This window comes from Thamnophis elegans, chromosome 12 (genome assembly GCF_009769535.1).
Source record: "Thamnophis elegans isolate rThaEle1 chromosome 12, rThaEle1.pri, whole genome shotgun sequence".
Classification (NCBI taxonomy): Eukaryota; Metazoa; Chordata; class Lepidosauria; order Squamata; family Colubridae; genus Thamnophis; species Thamnophis elegans.
Genome location: NC_045552.1, coordinates 32,811,687 through 32,832,352, shown reverse-complemented (window position 1 = coordinate 32,832,352; position 20,666 = coordinate 32,811,687). Strand labels below are relative to the sequence as shown.

The following is a 20,666-nucleotide window of genomic DNA, read 5'->3' as shown; positions in this document are numbered from 1 at the left end:
AATTTAATATATAGTCAAAGTGAAAGTTTCCTCTTTATTTTTCCTTTTTACTGCTGGAAGCTTGACTGGACTTTCAACGTAGTTCACTTTTAAATGGATATGGCTTATGTCTTTCTTTTTTCTTTTTTCATTTGGACCCTTTGGACAATTAAAATGCATCATTTAAGAATTTTCCCTTTGTTTATTTTGGTTTAAAGTATTCCTGTATTTTTTTCTTCTTAATGGATTTTTTATGTTTTTAGAAAATAAAACGCAGAGGAGAAAGTGGGAAACTAGTAACACTGCCATCTAGAGGCTTGATACATTGTTTTTATTTTTGCATTAAATGTTTGGAGAAAAGTTGTTTCCCTCAAGGACATGTTACTAAGTGAAGAACTGACAGTGAAAAGAACAGGATTGTTTATACAGGTGTTCCCTTTGAAATCCTCAGTGTCTGGAACTTTGTTTGGAAAGAATAAGATAAACAATTTTGAGAAAGCCTGGAGTGAGCTGGGAAAGGCTCTTACTTCCTTTTATTCCATCTCAGAAAAGCCTTGTAACTTTTTGGGATGTGTGTGTGTGGCAGTGTCTATTTCTCCTTGTGAAAGTTGTGCTTCCCCTCTGTTTTGTTTTGGCTATTTTTTTCTCTTGCTATTTCTTTGCATATTTTGGGAGATACCAGCTATTTTGTTTTCCATTGAATTGGACAAAGGGGGGATTTAAATATTTTTTCCGCACAATCTTTGCTTTTTCACATTGTGATTTTTTTTAATTTGGGGATCATTTTTAATTGTTTTTTCTTTTTCCCTTGTTTTCATATTTTTCCTTTTTTCAAATTGGATTAAATTGGATAAGGTTCTTCTCAGTACGTTTTCTTTTTTCCCTCCCCCTTCTTTACTTTTTTTCCTGTGGTTTTTTTTGGGACTATTGCCTCTTTTTGTTAATTCTTTTCCTATTTCTTATTTTTTGACCATGTTATGGTCATTTTGGACAATTGATACCCATACCTAGTGGATTAGAACACAGAAGAATTTGAAGATGAGTAAAAACGTAATAACCATTGGTTCTGCAACAACTACACCCTCCTCCTCACCAGCAGGAGGACAAAGATCAATACAGACGATGTTGCAGCAGGAAAAGGAAAAGGGAGTCACATTAGAGATGATTATGCAGGGAATTCAGAAGCTACACAGTTCTTCAGTAGTTCTGGGTAACAGAACTTCAGTAGTTTTGTCAAGTCATGTCTGCTTCTAGGGGGCGATGCTCATCTGTTTCTTAGGAAGTCAGCATTGTTTGCAGACACTTCCTTCGTTATGTGACCAGTATGGCTATATGCCAAAGGTGCACAAATCACTGTTATCTTCCCCCCAAGTAAAATCTATTTATAGACTTGCATTTGCATGCTTTTGAACTTCTAGATGGACAGGAGCTGGAGTAAAGAACAGGAGCTCACCCTATCCCAAGGCGCTTGGGTCTCAAACCCAGACTATAAGCTCAGCTTCTTCAACTGTTGAGTTATCGCATCTTATTTAGTTATACGTAGGCACAAAACCAAGTTATACCAAGCACAAACCCAAGCAAACATTACATATCCTGACATCTCTATGAAAAGACTCTTGAGCATTGGAGACTGAATGGAAAAGTATAGTCTTGGTGCAAAAATACTGTCCTGATAAAAAAAATAAACAAGTCATGGAAACAATGGGCCTTTGATCAGTTGAATAAAAAGGGGGGCTTGAAATCCATTTGCTTTTTAAGCACATGCTGTTAAAGAGGAGTCAAGCCACCCATTACATTCTCTGCACAAAATGTTTGCCATCAGGAGGGCATAGCCCCTGTGGGTGTGCAGGGTCCAAAGGTAGCACTATGCTCTTCACGTCTCCACCAAAAGCAGCTTCTTCCCAGATTTGCTGAAAACCAGCGTCACTCAACAGACTGCACAAGGGTGCTGACACGTTAAACGGAACAAAAGCTTAAGTCACACTCAGGTTTCACAAGCCAACAAATGTAGATCATCTGGACAGGTCTACCACAAAAGAAGGAAAAGGTCTTCTGGTCTGGGATGGGGTGGCTGGACGAGACTGTTCTGTAATTTTTCATTCATCTTGCTTCCTCTTGGGTTTCTTCGGATTACGTGACCGGCTCTTGGCTTTGCAGAGAGGACAGATGGGGGCGTTTCGGTGGATCTGTTGGTGGCAGGAGAGACATGCCTAGAGAGAAGAACAAAGTTGATGTGTTGGGATTGGAAAGGTAGGAGAGACTGTGATCCTCTTGGCTTGGACTGGTCTTTTCCAACAGGACTATGGGAATCAGAATTCCTAGAACAGGACTCTCCAAACTTGGCAACTTTAAGACTTGTGGATTTCAAGTCCCAGAATTCCTCAGCCAGCATAGTTGGCTGACGAATTCTAGAACCTGAAGTCCACAAGCCTTGAAACTGCCAAGTTTAGAGACCCTTTCAGTGGGACGCAGAGATGCTCAGCTTGGGAAGACTGACCCAGATTGGGATCATACAAAGCACTGGGTGATGGTTTGCTTAACCAGAATTTACAGACTAAACCATTAATATGGAGTTCTTGGTGCTTTCTGGGCTTGTCTGGTTGTAGACATTTTATTACCCGACTAGGTAACATCATCAGTGAGAGTGGAGTTTGCTTCTTTTTATACAATAGTTTGCACTGCCCATATTGGGGTGTGGTTTTTCTCCTTGATAATTCCTTGGTTAGGGTAGTGCTTAATTAAAGAACTACCTAATTAGAGAACTAGTTGATTAGGAAAACAAGCAAAAACCGGCCCATTTTTTTTGTCAAAACAATTGCATCAATACCCTTTTACGAGGCTTATAGAGAGCTCCTGGGGGCTGGGGGGGGGGGGCAAAATTGAGCAAAAAACAGCCTGTTTTCACTCATTTCTGCCTTCCCCAGCCCCCAGGAGCTCTCTGAAAGCCTCCTACAGGCTCTGCCATTTTGGTGAAAGGGGCGTGGTTTCATGGGGCAAAAAATCCTGTATTCAGTGTATAAGACGCACCCAGATTTTCCGCCTCTTTTTTGAGGGAAAAAGGTGCGTTATACTCCAAAAAATACGGTATATTTTCCCGGTTGTTCACCATCTGGACTGATTTGCTGTTTACAAGATAAGCTAGCAACTGACTTCTGTCTTTTGATCATATATAGCTCCCTTTCCTTCCTCTCCTCTTCCCTCCCTTCCCTTCCCTGGACTACTTCTCCCCACAATCTATCTATGAAAACTTTTCCTATGTCATGGTCCTGAATTCAGAGGTATGTCAGCCTCTGTTTTGCTGCTTGCTTTCGGCTGCCATTGAAACGGGGAAGGGGGGGCATGGTATTTGGGTGGGGGAATAGTTTCAGTGCAGGAGTGACTGTAAAAAAGGAGTGTTCGCACCATCTACTGTGCATGCTGCAGATAGAGTTGCCGCCAAGGCCAACTGTTCGGCATACCAACCTGATGATGATTTTTGAAGATGTCTCCCACATGACACCCGTGGGGTGTACGGATTGGACTATGGGATGGGGTTGCCAAGGGGGGGGGGGGCTGGGTCACATATTGATATCTATGATTACGTGCGCTTTTGCCTCAGATCTTGCTTTGCCTAGCTACTATCTACTCATGACCAGTAAAAGTACTCTTAATTCTAAAAAATGTTGAGTTGTTTCTTTCTTGATTACTGAGGGAAGCAGCCCTGACATTAAGCAAGATCTCAGTCTTGCACTCATCCCGGAGCTAATACCTTCCGAGGGGAGTGCAACAAAATTTCCAAACCCCTGGAGAATGTCCCAACAAGGCAGTGACCAGGGGGAAGATGAGGAAAACCTCATGATGTCCAAGGCTATGAAGCTATTTGAAGAGGCTTGGGAGAGGTGACGTTACCGTCGTGACTCTGGAAGAGAAACAGATCTCCATGAAACGGAGGAGAGGTCTGCAGAGGGCTTATACTGCCTGAGAGGAGCTGGGGGGGGTGGCAAAAGGGGGAACTGACCAGGACGACCCCACCAGCAACAGCCAGAAACATTCCAAGAGGAGGAGTCCCCCCCCCAGACGCCGGATGGCTAAAGTTCCCTCCCTGGGTGTGAAGTCTGGGGGAGAATCTAAAGATTTTATGGTTTCCCTCGGGCAACTGTGGAATTACATGCAACAGTTCGGAGACGATCTTCCAAATGAAGAGGCCAAGGTAAGAAAAATTACAAAGGCGTTGGAAAATAAGGCAGCTGTTTGGAGGGGGCCCCTGCAAAATGCTGACCTCCGCCCCCCCCCTACTGAGAGACTAGAAAAGATTTATGGCTGCTCTGAGTAAATGCTTTGATGATTCACTCACGGAGCGAAAAGCAAGAACTGAATTTAAAACCATTACCCAGGGAAACAAGAACGGTGTAAACAGGGGGCTCCCTCCCCCCAATTTGCAGCTCTGCTATGAACTGGCTGCAGAGATGGAGATTGATTTAGCACGTGACAATTATAGCGAAGATAGAGAGAGAGAGAAGGCTCCCCCACCCCAACCCCCCCAAGGAACTCCTTAAGGAGGGAAAAGTGGGTCTGCAGGCAAACCTAGATTGCTCATCTCTGTCAGTTGTGGGGAGGAGGGGCACCTAGCAGCAAACTGCCGCACCAAGATGAGCCCAAGGCCCTCTATTAGGGGGGAGAGGAGGCCAGAGAAACTGCTTGGGAGGAGGAGGGAGATCACCATGAAGGCATTGGAAGCTAATCGACAAGTCCACCCCGCCGCAGGGGAAGAGAAATCACCCTCCTCATTGGAGGAAAATGAAACCGAATCTGATGACGATCGTCTAGTAAGCTCCCGATCGGGCCCCATGACTATCCCAGTGGAACGTAAACTGCCCTCTACTAGAGCGCAAGAGAAAATGCTGGCCCTTTTAGATTCAGGTTGCATACGTTGCATCGTTAGCCCCGAAGTAGTGGAAAAATTGGGCCTAAGACTAAAAACTTTGAAGGTCCCAATTGCTTTTTGCCAGTTGGACAGCTCAATAGCTGGAGGCAGCCCAGCCCATTTTGTGATTGAGCCAATAGACATGTGGATGGGAACTCACCAAGAGTCAATAAGTTTTATTGTAGCTCCAGGGATGGACCGGCCTCTTATATTAGTCTTACCCTGGTTACGTAAATGGAATCCACGCATCAACTGGAGAAAAGGGTGGATACGCATCTGATCTGTTACACCCCCTGAGGGAGGGGGGGAGATTCCCAAATGAAACAATGCTGGCCCTATCCTAGCTGCCAGGGGGCAAAAATTGATGGGGAGGAGAAAATCCCAAGAGAGTATTGGGACCTAAGAGATGTTTTCAGTGAAAAATCATCTGATAAATTTCCCTCACACCGTGCCACTGATTGCAGCATTGATATTCTCCCCAGGGTAAAACTTCGAAAACCTCAGATTTATTCGATGACCCCCGTGAAATGGATGAGTTGAGGAAATTTATTGACAAAAAATGGGGTTTCATTAAACCTGCTAGACCCCAAGTAGCTGCTCCAATTCTGTTCAGAGAAAAGAAAAATGGCTCCTTTCGTTTCTGTGTTAATTACAAGAACCTGAACGCGGTCTCTGTTCAGAACCTCTACCCACTACCTTTAATGAAGGATATGTTGGCCCAATTGGGTAAAGGGAAGATTTTCACAAAATTAGACCTATGAGAGGCCTATTACAGAGTCAGAATTAAAGAGGGAGATGAATGGAAAACTGCTTTCAACTGCCCACTTGGTTGTTTTCAATTCCGAGTACTCCCATTTAGCCTGCAGAGAGCACCAGCTGTTTTCATGCAACTAATAAATGAAGTTTTGCATGACCACCTGTACAAAGGGGTGATGGTCTATCTTGATGACATCCTTATTTACACGGAAACACGTGAAGAACATGTGAAATTGGTCCGCTCAGTGTTCAAGAAACTCCGTGCAGCGGAACTGTATGCAAAACTGTCTAAGTGTGAATTTCATCAAGAGAAAATTGACTACCTTGGGTATCGCATCTCCCATGAGGGCATTGAGATGCACCCAGCAAAGGTCCAAGCTATCACTGAATGGGCGCCCCCCTGCACCCGCAAAAAATTGCAAAGTTTTTTGGGATTTGCGAATTTTTATCGTCAATTTATTCCCTCGTTCGCCAGCATTGCCCTCCCTATTACGAACCTCCTAAAATCTAAAGGGGAGGCCAAACCTAGACCAGGAAAGCCATTAAATTGGACTATGGAGTGTCAAGCTGTATTTGAAAAACTAACGCGCCTCTTTGCAGCTGAACCAGTTTTGAAACACCCAGACATGGATTCGCCATTTGTGGTCCAGGCAGATGCTAGTGATGTTGCAGTAGGAGCAGTATTACTACAGAATAATGCTGATGGGAAACTGCAACCTTGCACTTATAACTCTCGGAAGCTAACTGAGACAGAGAGACGATGGGCTATATGAGAAAAGGAGGCTTTTGCAGTCAGGTGGGCTTTGATGACCTGCCGACATTTCCTGGAGGGAGCTAAACACCCTTTTGAGGTATGGACTGATCACAAGAATTTAGAGGCGTTAAAGACCCCTCGGAAGTTATCTCCTAAACAGATGAGATGGGCACAACATTTCAACAGGTTCAAGTTCATTTTGAAGTATATCCCAAGGGGGAAGAACTTTATGGCTGATGCTTTATTCAGACTCCCTCAATACAACAGCTCAAAGCTTAGCGTGGTTCACCCAGTCATCCCAGCGAAGAGTCTTGCTGCTCTGGTGGTCATCAGAAGCCAGAGCAGCTCTAATTTTGAGGTCACAAAGGACCTCATCTTCAAACTCAAGGAGGGCCTTGAGTCCGATGAATGGTTTAAACATTCAAATGAGTGTACCATGAAAGATGGTCTACCTTGGATAGGAGCTAAAGTGTATGTTCCTGCTACCATTAGGACTTTGGTCCTACAACCGGCCCACGATTCACGCATGGCAGGCCATTTTGGATTTGTGAAAACTCTGCATCTCATTAAAAGGCAATTTTGGTGGCCATCATTGAAGAAAGACATTGAGTCTTATGCGGCCAGTTGCCCCACATGTGCTACTGCGAAACGCCCACCAGGGAAGCCCCAAGGCCTGCTCCAAGGCGTGGCCTATCCGGAGGCTCCGTGGAAGGAAATATCTATGGATTTCATTGTTGAATTACCAGAGAGTCAAGAGAATACTGTGATTTGGGTTGTTACGGACTTGTTTTCCAAACAGGTTCATTTTGTTCCTTGTTCCAAAATCCCGTCGGCTAAATCCTTGGGTAAATTGTTCATTATGCATGTATATCGTCTACATGGTGTACCGGACCGCATTATCTCCGATAGAGGGGTTCAATTCACCTCCTTATTTTGGAAGGAGTTTTTGAAGTTGATTTGCTCCACCCAGGGGCTAAGCTCCCCCACCATCCTCAAACTAACGGAGCTTGTGAAAGGACTAATTCTATTTTGGAACAGTACCTCCGATGTTTCATTAATTATCAGCAAGATAATTGGGTTGAGTTGTTACCTCATGCTGAAGTGGCCTACAACAACTCGGTGCACAGCAGCACGGGGTTTACCCTGTTTAAAGTAGTGTTTGGCCATGATTTTGTGCCTATTCCGGAGGTGCCACAAGAAAAGCCTCAAGTTCTGTCTCTCTCCAACTAGAGTGACCAGCTCCGCACAATATGGCCTTTGGCATACAGGGCATTGGATGCTGTTCATCGAGCACACAAGAAACAGGCTGACAAGAAGAGGACTAAACAAAGAGAATACAAGGTTGAAGATCATGTGTTTTTGTCTACCAAGTTTCTCCAAACAACCCAGAAGTCTAAGAAACTGGGTCCTAAGTACGTCAGTCCACTTCCTATTGCAAAGATTATTAACCCTGTGTCGGTGCGACTGAAACGGCCTAAATACCTTAACCGTGTTTACCTAGTGTTTCATGTCAACCTTTTGAAGCCGGAACACACTTCCTCTGCGAGTTCCTCTACCTGCACCACCTGCCTCTCTTTTCATTGAGAGAGAGCAACATTTTGAGATTAAAGAGATTTTGGACTCTCGGAAACATAGAAATCGGATTCAGTATCTCATATCCTGGAAACATTTTCCCCCCTCTCATGCTGAATGGGTCGATAAGTCCCACGTGAGGGCTCCTCGACTTTTACAAAAATTCTACTCTACCTACCCCAAGAAGCCATGATCCAAATTGATTTGGACATTTCCACCTTTTCCTTGTTCCTGTTTTACGTTGTTTGTGTGTTTGCTTGTTCTTTTTCTGCAGGGGTGATTTCCTTTCCTGACAGAGGGCCGGATGTCAGCCTCTGTTTTGCTGCTTACTTTCGGCTGCCATTGAAACGGGGAAGGGGGGGACATGGTATTTGGGTGGGGGAATTATTCCAGTGCATGAGTGACTGTAAAAAGGGAGTGTTCGCACCATCTACTGCGCATGCTGCAGATAGAGGAGTTGCCGCCAAGGCCAACTGTCCGGCATACCAACCTGATGATGATTTTTGAAGATGTCTCCCACATGACACCTGTGGGGTGTATGGATTGGACTATGGGATGGGGTTGCCAAGGGGAGGGGGTTGGGTCACATATTGATATCTATGATTACGCACGCTTTTGCCTCAGATCTTGCTTTGCCTAGCTACTATCTACTTATGACCAGTAAAAGTACTCTTAATTCTACCGAATGGAGTTGAGTGGTTTCTTTCTTGGTTACTGTGGGAAGCAGCCCTGACAGGTATGAGCATTAATAAAAAATATGAACCTGTGAAAAATCTAAGATCACAAAGAACAGAAAAGAAATACAGAACATTCATGATCCAGAGGGAGAAGATCATTTTCTGATGCTCCAGAGTTTTGGACCAAGTCTAAGAACCTGAAGTTCAAGGAAAATAAAAGGTTGCTCTAGTTGAAATAGCTGGTGCAGTCTCAGATTTGGGGGTCCATGGGAAAAAGGAAGGATCTCACAATGTCTAGTTTTACAACTAATTCATCTATATTAGTGTTTTTCAACCTGGGCTACTCAAAGAAGTATGGACTTCAACTCCCAGAATTCCCCAGACAGCCATGCTGGCCAGAGAATTCTAGGAATTGAAGTCCACACATCGTCAAGTTGCCAAGGCTGAAAAACAGTGATCTACCGTATTTTTCGGAGTATGACACACTTCCCCCCCATAAAAGAGGCTGAAAATTTGGTTGCATCTTATATTCCGAATGTAGCTTTTTCAAAGCTTTTTTTCAGCCTTAATGAGGTGCTAACGAGTGAAGTGATCTTCCATGCTTTGCCTGCTTTTCTCATTGCTGTGCTCTCCCACATTAGCGCCTCATTAGGGCTGGCATGGAAGATCAGTCACTGGTTAGCATGTCATTAAGGCTGAAAAAAGCTTTGAATATTTTTACTGCAGCATACTCACCCCTTTAGATACTGGTACATCTAAGTGAGGCTTGGAACAGTAGAGACAAACAAAATTGAGTCTGTGCTTCAAAAACAATTTCTTTTGCAAATTGTGGCTATCTTCTTTGAATTTTCTCATTGAAGTATGTCCTTCAATTTTTCTATGGAGCAGATAATTTGCTAGTATTACTGCTCCAAGTTTCCAGAATAGAAATAGCACCGATCATGCTGGTGGATGATCTCAGATAGAGTTTAGATAGGGAAGCGTACTCCTTTTTGGTCCAAATAGACTTCTCACTTGCCCTCAATAATGATTGTTTGTAATGATTGTAAGTGATAGTTAATCAGTGTGTGGCCTCACTTGGAATACATAATCTAGGGGATAAAAAGCGCATGAGTTCAAAACCAGCAAACCTATTTGCTGAAGCTGACCACACTAAGGACGCTAGTCAGATGAATACCTGGTAGACAGATTTTTTCCCCTATTTTCCTCCCCAAAAACTAAGGTACCTACTTATACTTCGAAAAATACAGTATATACAAAAAATTGTAACACTGAACTTGCGCCTACTTACCTTCATTGGAGGTGGCTGTTGTCTGAAAGTGGCCGTCTGCCTCGTATCCTGTTTCCGGGCCACTTGCAACTGTTGAGCAGCTGCTGCCGCTGCAGCCAAGGATTCTGGAATTGGAGGTTCCTGTGGCTCCGTCTGCCATTCAGCTTTCTGCTTTTCAAAGTAACTAGACAGATCATAAAGCCAAAAAACAACAACATCCAATTAGGGCTGAAAGATTTAGAAACCAACCAGCTCTTTTATTTCACTTCTATTTTTGTAGAGCAAATAGAATAAGCTATCTCTAGGATCTAGTTTTCTCCCTGCAGCATCCTGTCTCTATGAAATATGAAGGAATGGGGGGGAGGGGGGTGGCGGGGAGGGTTATAATTACAGAATCACCCACAACAGCTAAATCCATTTTTTAGTCTCAATAAAGAAGAATATTAGTAGCTCAGTGTTGAAATTAGAGGTCCTTAGTGTTCTCCGAAGTTGGTTGTTTTCTTGCAGATATTTCATTACCCAACTAGGTAACACTGTCAGTTAGAGGAGAAGAACTGAGGTGTTCTTGGTTGTTTTCTTGCAGAGTTTTCATTATGAAACTAGGTAATATCATCAGTGTGCTAGACAGTCCAGCATTTTTACCTAGTTTCATAATGAAACATCTGCAAGAAAACAATCAAACTCAGAAAGCACCAAGGATCCCTCATTTCAACACTGAGCTACAAATACTCCCTTTTATCAGTATTCCCAATATACTCTTTCATGAATCCATGGACTTCTTCACTTTCCCCGCCAGACCCATAATAGACTTTAGAACATTAAGGTCAGTATCTTCTCAACTTACTCAAGAGAAAGTTTTTCTTCCTCTTCACACAAATCAGGCAACCTTTGCAAACCCAAAGTCATTCTCAGAGCATCCACATGTTCTTTGAGAGGCTTGTATTCCTCATGGAGACGGCGTGTTGATTCCAGGAGCTTGTTCAGGTCATTCTCGGACTGTTTGATCGTGTTTTCCATCTGGAAGAGAAGCAGGAAATCCAGTCTTTGAGCAGATCTATCCCTCGTAGCTTAATGACTGATCCTAATCCTCCAACTTGAGGTAACTGAGGGTGATAGTGGTGGCCTCCCTCTAATGCTAGGCTTTCTTTTCTCATGTAAAATGTTCGAGACAGCAAAAAATAAGGAAGAGGAGGGAGGAGCCAACGTTGCAGCGATACGGACGTGCGGTCTCGATGCTCTGAGACAGCACTGATACTTTTGCCGCTGGGTGGTCCAATCGGACCAAACTGTCCCGCAGAGACGGTGAACAGGAAGAATACATCTTGCTGATCTCAGGGACATCGCAAAGTCCCTGATGGATCCAAGAGAAGTTCTTCAAGCTGGCGACAAAAAGTCCAGCCACCAGCTGATGAAGTCGGGGCAGCTCCAAAACAGAAGGATATGGAAAGAGAAAGTGTTTCCAGCTGGTGAGGAATTTTTACCGTTTTAAAAGAGACTGCCTATAAAAAACTTAAAGTTAATTTAAATTTGAGAACAGAAGAAATAAGCAGTGGAATTTGAATGGTTTTGGACAGTGGGTTATCTTACTTTTTAAATGTTATTTTTATGGATGGAATTTATGCAAGCCGTTTTAAAAACGAATGGATTAAGTTTTCTTCTTCTTTTTTCATTATTATTTTTTGCAACCTATGGACTAAAATTCTCCTTCTTCATTACTGCGTGTGTTTTTTCCCTTTTTCTTTTCTATTTCATTCAAGAATTTGACTTTTTTTAAAACTTGGAATAAAAAAGATACAAAAAGCAACAAAGAAAATTGTAACAACAGAGGGAAAGACGACACTGCTACTCGGAGGCTGGAGGTTTGTGTATTGGAAACAAAACACTTTTACTTTCCTCACTGATTATTCTGGCTTGGCACTTCAAGGCTTTGTCTATAGAGAGTGATAAGAAGAAAAGCATGCAGATGTTCCTTTGAAGTATATCTTTAACCAGAGAAAAGTGAAAATAAGACCTTATTGTGAATTTATGCTTAATCTTGTAAAAACCTTCCAAGCCAGAGCAGCAGTGCTTGTCAGCTGGAGATAATGGCACAATCTCAACAGCAGAAAGAAACTTTAAGTTTGCAAAAGATATTGTTAGAAATTCAGAAACTATCAAATACATTTGAGAGGACGGAGAAGAAATTGGAAAATCTAGAGCATCTAACAGTAAAATATGATGAAGAAGTTGGAGATGTTTATCAAGTAGAAAAAGTGGAGGTTAGAGTCCTAAAAACCGAAGAGAAAAATGACCACAAAGAAATTAAATCCGCTGATATCTATGGTGATTGGTTTGTGTCTGGAAATGGAAAGAGTGGAATACGGAAAGAAGAATTAAATGGAGGGGAACTCTACCCCAGATGGCAAGATACAGAACAAGAAAAAAATAAAAGAATTTATGGATTTAAAGAGAAATTTTGTTAGGAACATCATTGAAAACACCACTGACAATTAAAGATAAGCTGATTAAGGAAACAGAAGAAGAGCATCGAAATTACATGAGAGACTTAATAAGCAATGAGTTGCAAAGAGGAGTCCATACAAATTTGATTAAGGAGATGATTAGAGGACTGATACCACAAATGCCAGAAGACATGAGGTTGTTTTGCTACTGGAAAGATACAGGTTGATAGATGAAAGGGTATAATCTAAAACTAGTTAAACTTAGTGAAATTTAGTGACAATAGATATAGTTAAATAAATAATTGATAATGATAATAATGTACATATACATATGTATTGCTATGATAAGTAATAATTGGATATGAATATTGAATGGTACCCATGAAAGGAAGATTAGAAATTTTTTGGTTATATATAAAGGTTAATAAAAAAGAACTAAGTTAAATTTAATTAAGTTTTGTTTATTAGGGGGAAATGTTATGATAAAGGACACAGTCAAATAAAGGAGGGATCATGATAACAACGTATATATATATATATGCATGGGTACAACATAAGGAAAGTGGATGTAAATTGTAAACAGTGATTTGGAAAGGAGGATTAGAAATTTTTGTTACTAAATATTACGGATGTTTAGTCAGAATGGGCCATAAGGATTCAGGGTTATTGGAGGATATTAGAAATAGCAAATGAAATGCCAGTGTGTGGTTATGTTTTAAATCTTGATATATTTTATGATGAAGGACGTTTAAACAATTATAGCCAAATGAAAATGGAGGTATGATGATGGTAATATGTATAAATATATCTGAGTTAAAATAATTATGAGTTAATATGAATTATGCTTGATGATTGTGGAAGAGATGCACAAAAGTCTTTTGTAACCAACTGATACACTTTCTACAGTATGTAAAGGAGGATTCTTTGAGTTGTGTCTGTTTTGAAAATTATATTATATATATATATAAATAGGGAAGATCTTATTTCATATCCCCACCCCCACCCCCGGCTTAGTGTGCTTTAAAACTGCAACCTCCAGAGTTTTCAACCAGCCACAGCACTTTGGCAGGAAACGCTGGAAAATACAGCAAGGTCACCTTGAGAATATAGCTAATCCTCGACTTACAACAGCTCATTTAGTGACCATTTGAAATCACAATGGCACTGAAAAACACGTACAACTGTTGCAGCATCCCCATGGTCACTTGATGGAGTATTGCAGACTATCTCTGCAATACGCTATGGTGTTCAATCCTGACCAGCTCAAGGTTGACTTAGCCTTCCATCCTTCTGAGGTCACTAAAATAAGAACCCAGATTGTTGCAAACCGGTTAGAGAGGGCTGTAAAACACTATGAAGCGGTATGTAAGTCTAAGTGCTATTACTATTGCCATTGATTAGAATTCAGACGCTTGGCAACTGGTTCATATTTATGAATGGCTTAGTGTCCTGAGTACACGTGATCCCCTTTTGCGATCTTCTGACAAGCAAAGTCAATGGGGAACCCAGAGACACTTAAACTGTTATTACTTACTTAACCGTTGCAGTGATTCACCTAACAACTGTGGCAAGAAAGGTCATAAAATGGAGCAAAAGTCACATAATAACTGACTTACTTAATGCCAGAGGTTTTGGGCTAAGTTGTAGTTGTAAATTGATGACTATCTGTATAAAAATTGATAGCAACATTTGCTGCAAGACAGGGATTTAGATCCTCAAGCCTTTTCCCCTTTGTCCACTGATGAAACCTCAGCAAGGGCCCCTCTGACTGTATCAGCACCCAGAAAGTTTCAAATGGAATCTCTTCCCTCCCTCCACTTACAACATTGATGTCAGCATGGATGAGTCTCAGTTCCTCCACGTGAGCCATCTTTTCCTGCAGCAAGAGATCCATCTCCTGCTTGTACTCCTTCAGGTGCCTCTCCTCAGATTCCAGAGCCTCAAATTCTGCCTTCAAGCGAGCTTTTATCTTTTCCATCTGCAGCGTTTTATTTCTGGGGGGGGGGGGGGTAGGGAGAGATGGAGAAGACAGAGAAGCTGGGTGACATTTTCAGGGTCGCCAGAAGGTATTTGATTGTGCCTCACTGCAAAGAGAAGAGTCTGGCAATGAGAGAGAAATGGAAGCCTAGCTTCCAAACAACGAGGTCTGCAAGGTGCGGTTGTGATGTCAGGATAGTCATTGTGATGATGGACTAAAGCTCTACATATTTGCAACCTACCACGTTGACTGTCTATGGAGTTTCTCAGTCATCCAGGTCATGGTTGGGCCAAAGGTGCTGTTTTCCAAAAGACACCGGGACTTTCTTGGGTTTTTTTGAAGACATTTCGCTTCTCGTCCAAGCAGCTTCTTCTGGCCAAATGGTGGAAAATGGAAGGATCAGAAGCTTCTTGAATGAGAAGCAAAACGTCTTCAAAGAAAACCAAGAAAGTCCAGTTGCCTCTTGGAAAACAGCACCTTTGGGACAACCGTGTTCACTGTTTTAGCCACATCCTGTTCAACTCATGATTCCTGGCATTTTGTAGCTTGGATTTTGTGCAAAAGCAGCACAAATGAGGTTTCTCCATTAAGCTACAGTTAAACCATCCATGGTTTAGAGCAATGTGTGACCCCCAATACCCAGATTCATTTAATGAATCTGGGTATTGGGGTTAATAGGTTATTCATTTAATTCGCTTGGTTTTGGATTATGTGGTGCAAACTGCACCATCGTTGGAAAAAATCAGGGTTTGTAATTTGGTGGAATATACAGATTCCACCAATTTTAATACAATGTGTGGATTCACAATTAAAGACAAAGGGTGCCTCAGAGACCATGCTTAGTCTGGAAGTCACCATTCTGAACTGGAATCCCATCATCTCAAAATTCCTGACTGGATTTCGTCTTAAATCTTTTTGAATCTCAACAACAGTTTAAAAGAACTTTTCTGTTGTATTACGGGGCATTAGAAAACTTCCTGATTTACTACAGATAGTCCTCGACTTACGACGGCAACTGAGCTCAAAATTTATGTTGCTAAATGAGACATTTACTAAGTGTGTTTTGCTCCATTTTATGACATTTCTTGCTACAGTTGTTAAATGAATCATTGCAGTTGTTACTTTAGTAACACAGTTCTTAAGTGAAAATGGCTTCCCCATTGCTTGTCAGAAAGTTGCCAAAGGGGATCACATGATCCCAGGACACTGACACTGTCATAAGTATGAGTCAGTTGCCAAGCATCTGACTTTCAATCACCTGACTATGGAAATGCTGCATCAGATGTAAGTGTGAAAAACAGTCCTAAGTCACTTTTCTCAGTGCTGTTGTAACTTTGAATAGTCACTAAACAAAGGTTGTAACTTGTTGAGAATAATAAAAATTACAGGTAATCCTCATCTTATCACCATTCACAAAGCAACCATTTGAAGTTACGATGGTGCTGAAAAAAGTTACTTATTCCTCATACTTATGACCATTGCAGCATCTTTGCAGTCATGCCATTGTAAACTGGGCACTTGATAAACCAGCTTGCATTTAGGATGATCACAGTGTCCCCGGGATCACACGTTTGTGATTCTGACATGCAAAGCCAATGGGGAAACTAGCAGTGAAGATCCCAAATCACAATTATGTGATATCTCCTTCAACAATCGCAGCAAAGAGGTCATAAAACCAGGTGCAGTCACCTGATACCTCACTTAATGATCACATTGCTTACTGCCATTTTTTTCAGTTCCCATTTGTGGCTGCAAACTGAGGATTATCAGTTATAAATAAACGATTAGGTAAAGGTTCCCCTCGCACATCTGTGCTAGTCGTTCCCGACTCTAGAGGGCGGTGCTCATCTCACTTTCAAAGCCCAAGAGCAAGCGCTGTCCGAAGACGTCTCCATGGTCATGTGGCCAGCATGACAAAACACCGAAGGCGCACGGAACACTGTTCCATTCCCACCTATTTTTCTACTTGCATTTTTTATGTGCTTTCCAACTTCTAGGTTGGCAGAAGCTGGGACAAGGAACGGGAGCTCACTCCATTATGCGGCACTAGGGAAACAATTATTTGCCTGTATTTTAAGAAACTGGATTTCCCATTTTACTCGATTTTCCATTTTGCTTCTACTAAGCAAAACTGCTTTGCTTAGCAGAACTTTGGGGCTTAACTCTCTGTTAAGTGAGTTATGCCCCATTTTATGACCTTTTTTATCTTTCTTTGTTAAGTGAATCACTGCAGTTGTTAAATTACTAACATTACCTTTAAATTAATCTGACTTTCCCGTTGACTTTCCTTGTCAGAAGTTACAAAAGATGATCACATGACCCTGGGACACAGCAACCATCATAGTATAGTCCAGTGATGGCAAACCATTTTTGGCTTGTGTGCCGAAAGTGGGAGGAGCGCAGGGAGGTCGTACGTGGGCGTGCCGCACCAATAATGCAATGCGCAACCCCCAGCACCCATGCATGCATGACAGGCACTCACCCCCATTTTTTGCATGCTTTTTTCGCCCTCCCCAGGCTCCAGAGGCTTTATAGGAGCCTGGGGAGGGCTAAAACAGCCTCCCCTGCCCCCAGAAGCTTCAAGAGCTTCCCTGAAGCATCCAGAGTGCAAAAAAACAGCCCTACAGGCAAACCGGAAGTTCGGGAACTCTTAGGGCCAGTTTAAGCTCTCCGGAGCCTTCAAGGGTTTTCCGGAGGCTTTCCTGAAGGCTCCGGAGGACAAAAAACCTCCGGAAGGCCCCTGAAGGCTCCAGAGGGCTTAAATCGGCCCTAAGAGCAAAGTCTGTTCCCGAACCTCCAGTTTGCCCATAGGGCCATTTTTTTTAGCTCCAGAGGCTTCAGGGAAGCTCCTGAATCCTCCAAGGGCCTCCGGGTGGGGGGAGGCTGTTTTCGCCCTCCCCAGGCTCCTATAAATCCTCTGGAGCCTGGGGAGGGCGAAAAAATGGCCTTAAAAAAAGGCTAAAGTCATCTGCGTGCCCTGACAATGGCTCCGTGTGCCACCTGTGGTACGCATGCCATAGGTTCGCCATCCTGGGTATAGTCTTTATTGTCATTGTACAAAATAAATATAACGAAATTGGTTTTAGCTTCACTGGTGCAAAATTATAGCAGAAAAGAAAAAAGAAAAAGAAAGGAAAAGGAAAAACTAGTCATAAGTTTCTGTGTGTGCATGGAGTGATTGTGGTTGTGGAAACTACCCTATTTTCCCAAAAATAAGCCCTCCAGGAAAATATTGCAACGCAGCAGCAACCATGAGGTGACCACGCTCTCTGCCTCCTGCACCTCAAAAATAACAAGACCTCCCCGAAAATAAGGCCAACAGCTTATTTTGGGAGTTAAAAGAAAATAAGACCCAGTCTTATTTTTGGGGAAACACAGTATTTTTAAAATAGGAATCAGTTACCAAAAATTCAAATTTTGATCATATGATTATGGGGATACTACAATGGTTGTGTAAAAATTGGTCATGTCACTTTTTGCAGTGTCATTTTAACTTTGAATGGTCACTAAATAAGCTGTTGTAAGTCAAGGATTACCTATAATGGGACACAGTAAATAAGTAAACCCACATCTTGTTCATCCATGCATTGAGAGGTTTCCTCCCAGATACTGGTCCAAACAGAATGCATCAAAGGTTCTCTTTCCCTTCACTCCAAGATCCATGCCTCCAAACTTCAGTCACAAATGGAGGGCCAAACCATAACAATACAGGTAGTCCTCGACTTTCAACAATTTGTTTAGTGACTACTTTAAGTTACAACGGTGCTGAAAAAATGATGTATGACAATCTTTCACACTTACGACATTGCAACATCCCCATGGTCACATTATCAAAATTCAGACGCTTGGGAACTGGCTCATATTTGTGACAGTTGCAGTGTCCTGAGGTCATGTGATCACTTTTAGCGACCTTCTGAGCAAAGCAAACTCAGTTGGGAAGCCAGATTCACTTAACAACTGTGTGACTAATTTCACAAGTATAGTGATTCACTTAACAACTGTGGCAGGAAAGGTCATAAAATGGGGCAAAACTCACTTAACAAATGTCTCTCTTAGCAATAGAAATTTTGGGCTCCATTGTGGTCATATGTTGACCACAATCTCCTTATCAAGTTTCAAATGACCCAAAGCCTCCTTCCACAATTCCAATGTGTTCTTTGACAACTGGAATAAATCTGTTTCCTGCCTGTTTTTCCCAGCAGCTCTTTGCCAGGGACATTAAGCTCAGCACCTTCCCTGCTCTGTTCACAAAGAGCTCCCTTATCTATGGAGATTCACAGTCATCCAGGTCATGATTGTCCCAAAGTTGTTTTTTCTAAAAGGCAATTGGACTTTCTTTGTTTTTTCTTGATGAGTTTCACTTCTCATACAAGAAACTTTTGTTCTGTCCGAATGGTGAATGTTAAGATTTATATTCTCCACCATCCAGTCAAAACTTCAGAAGCTTCTTGGATGAGAAGCATGATATTTTCAAAGAAACAAGAAAATCAAGTTGAAAAACCACCTTTGGGACACAGCCCCCCTGATTAGTTTGAACCATGTTAACTCCGTGTCTCTGGGAGATCTTCAAGGTTCTTTCCAACCCTATGGTTGTATGGAACCCAGCCGGGGCAATTCGCTCAATGGGTTGCGAGTCCTCCAAAACTGGATTCTTCCGAGAAAAGAGAATTTGCAGCTGAGAGTGTTTTGTGCAAAATCAGCCGGCGTGTGAACGCTGGGGATGAGAAATCCAGGTGTATTCCTGTGGAAGGAGGAAAAAGAGACCCTCGGCTGGCTAGAAGACATCCCTCCCCCCGTGATCCGTTCTCTTGAATACCCCCCCCCTGAAAATGGGACCAAAGGGAGGGGATGAAGCGATGAGACCCCCTCTCTGCACATTCTTACCTGATTTCTTTGATGCTTTCGAGTTTGCACATGATCTCCTGCTCATCAGCCATTCTGCTGCGCTCACAATGCGAGCCCCTCGCGCAAAAGATGTAAAACCCCGTCGGGGAAAGGGGAGGAAGGAGGGAAGGGGGAGATGCCAAGACAATAGACCCCGATGCACCGCCCGTGCCGGGCTCCTGGGGGCGGAGTGCAGCTGCGGAGAGCAAAACCTCTCGGGACTTGCAGTTCCAGCCACTGTAGCCGGCCAGGCTCCCGCGGCCAGTCGGGACTACATGTCCCGCCATGCAAAGCGCGTAGCTTCTGCCAGCTGTCTTCCGGCAACTATTTCTTTTTTTAAAAAAAATTGCATCTGTCCTGTTTCATTTTGCATTTGTGTAGGTGAGGGTGATAGGTCGTTGCAGGAAGGAATTATTTTTCCCCAAACAACGTTAGAGGCGAAGGAAAGAGAGAAAAATTAGCATGCCGACCTCCTCTGCTTTTGCAACTCAAATGAGCCCAGTGTCTCTCAATTCTGGCAACATTAAGAAATATCAACCTTAACTCCCAGAATTCATGAGTGGTTGGAGACTTCTGGGAGTTGAAGTCCAAACATCTTAAAGTTGTCAAGATTCACCCAAAGGCTCTGTTTTCCAAAAGGCAACTGCACTTTCTTGGTTTTTCTTTGAAAACGTTTCACTTCTCATCCATGAAGCTTTTTCAGTTCATATATACATATATGCTTTTTTATTTTTCCATTTTCATAACATATAATTGCATGTATACTATTACATAGCCAACATCGTATTGTATTATTAAATGTTTACATCAATTCATCTTACCATCAACTCCCAAAAACAATTATTGGCTCTTCTGCTCTCCATATACCATATTTGTACCTTATACATCACTTTCTTCTCCCTCTCTCCTTCTCCTCACTACCTCCTTTCTTCCCTCTGTCACCCTTCTCTTCCCTACCTCCCCTTCCTCTCTCCTTCTCCTCTCTCCCCTTTCCACTCCTCCTTTCTCTCCTCCTCTCTCCCCCCCCCCCGCCCTCTCTCCTATCCCTCTCTTCTTCCCTTCTCTCCTCTACTTCACACTCTTCACCTCATTTATTTGGTGTATTTCAGCTTCTGAGCGAGCTCAATTTTATGTTGATGGTATTTATAATTCTTTTCAGTATACATATTTAATTTTAACATATATCTTCCTATTTTTTTTAAAGAGAGAACAAAAAGGTATACATATGTAGATTATACTTTTAAACTCCCCCCCGCCCCACCGCTGGCCTAATTTTGGCCTAGATGTAGACCTGGTTACAATTCCCAGCTATTCTCATCATTATGTTTATATAATTATATATCCTTACACTTTGTAGTTCTGTCTTTAAATCTCAATAGTTTCCCATTGTAAGTATATTTTATGTTCCCTCTCCATTTTTCCATATCTTGTTTTAGATTACCCTTAATATTA

General features: G+C 42.4%; 1 protein-coding gene across 3 annotated transcripts; it reads right to left on the bottom strand.

Annotated features, from left to right (window-relative positions):
- Positions 1 to 291: 291 nt before the first annotated feature.
- On the bottom strand, positions 292 to 19,398 carry ZC4H2 (zinc finger C4H2-type containing). Of its 3 annotated transcripts, none has more exons than XM_032228235.1 (5): positions 19,215 to 19,398; positions 14,175 to 14,346; positions 10,756 to 10,928; positions 9,933 to 10,113; positions 292 to 2,189 (listed from the first exon to the last, which is right to left on the bottom strand). In XM_032228235.1, the coding sequence occupies exons 1-5, from the start codon at positions 19,265 to 19,267 to the stop codon at positions 2,076 to 2,078; spliced, it is 693 nt and encodes a 230-aa protein (XP_032084126.1). In that variant the 5' UTR covers positions 19,268 to 19,398; the 3' UTR covers positions 292 to 2,075. The 3 variants fall into 3 exon arrangements, with proteins under 3 accessions (XP_032084126.1, XP_032084127.1, XP_032084128.1); XM_032228236.1 differs by having other exon boundaries at positions 9,933 to 10,095; XM_032228237.1 differs by having other exon boundaries at positions 2,103 to 2,189; positions 9,933 to 10,079.
- Between the last annotated feature and the right edge of the window lie 1,268 nt (positions 19,399 to 20,666).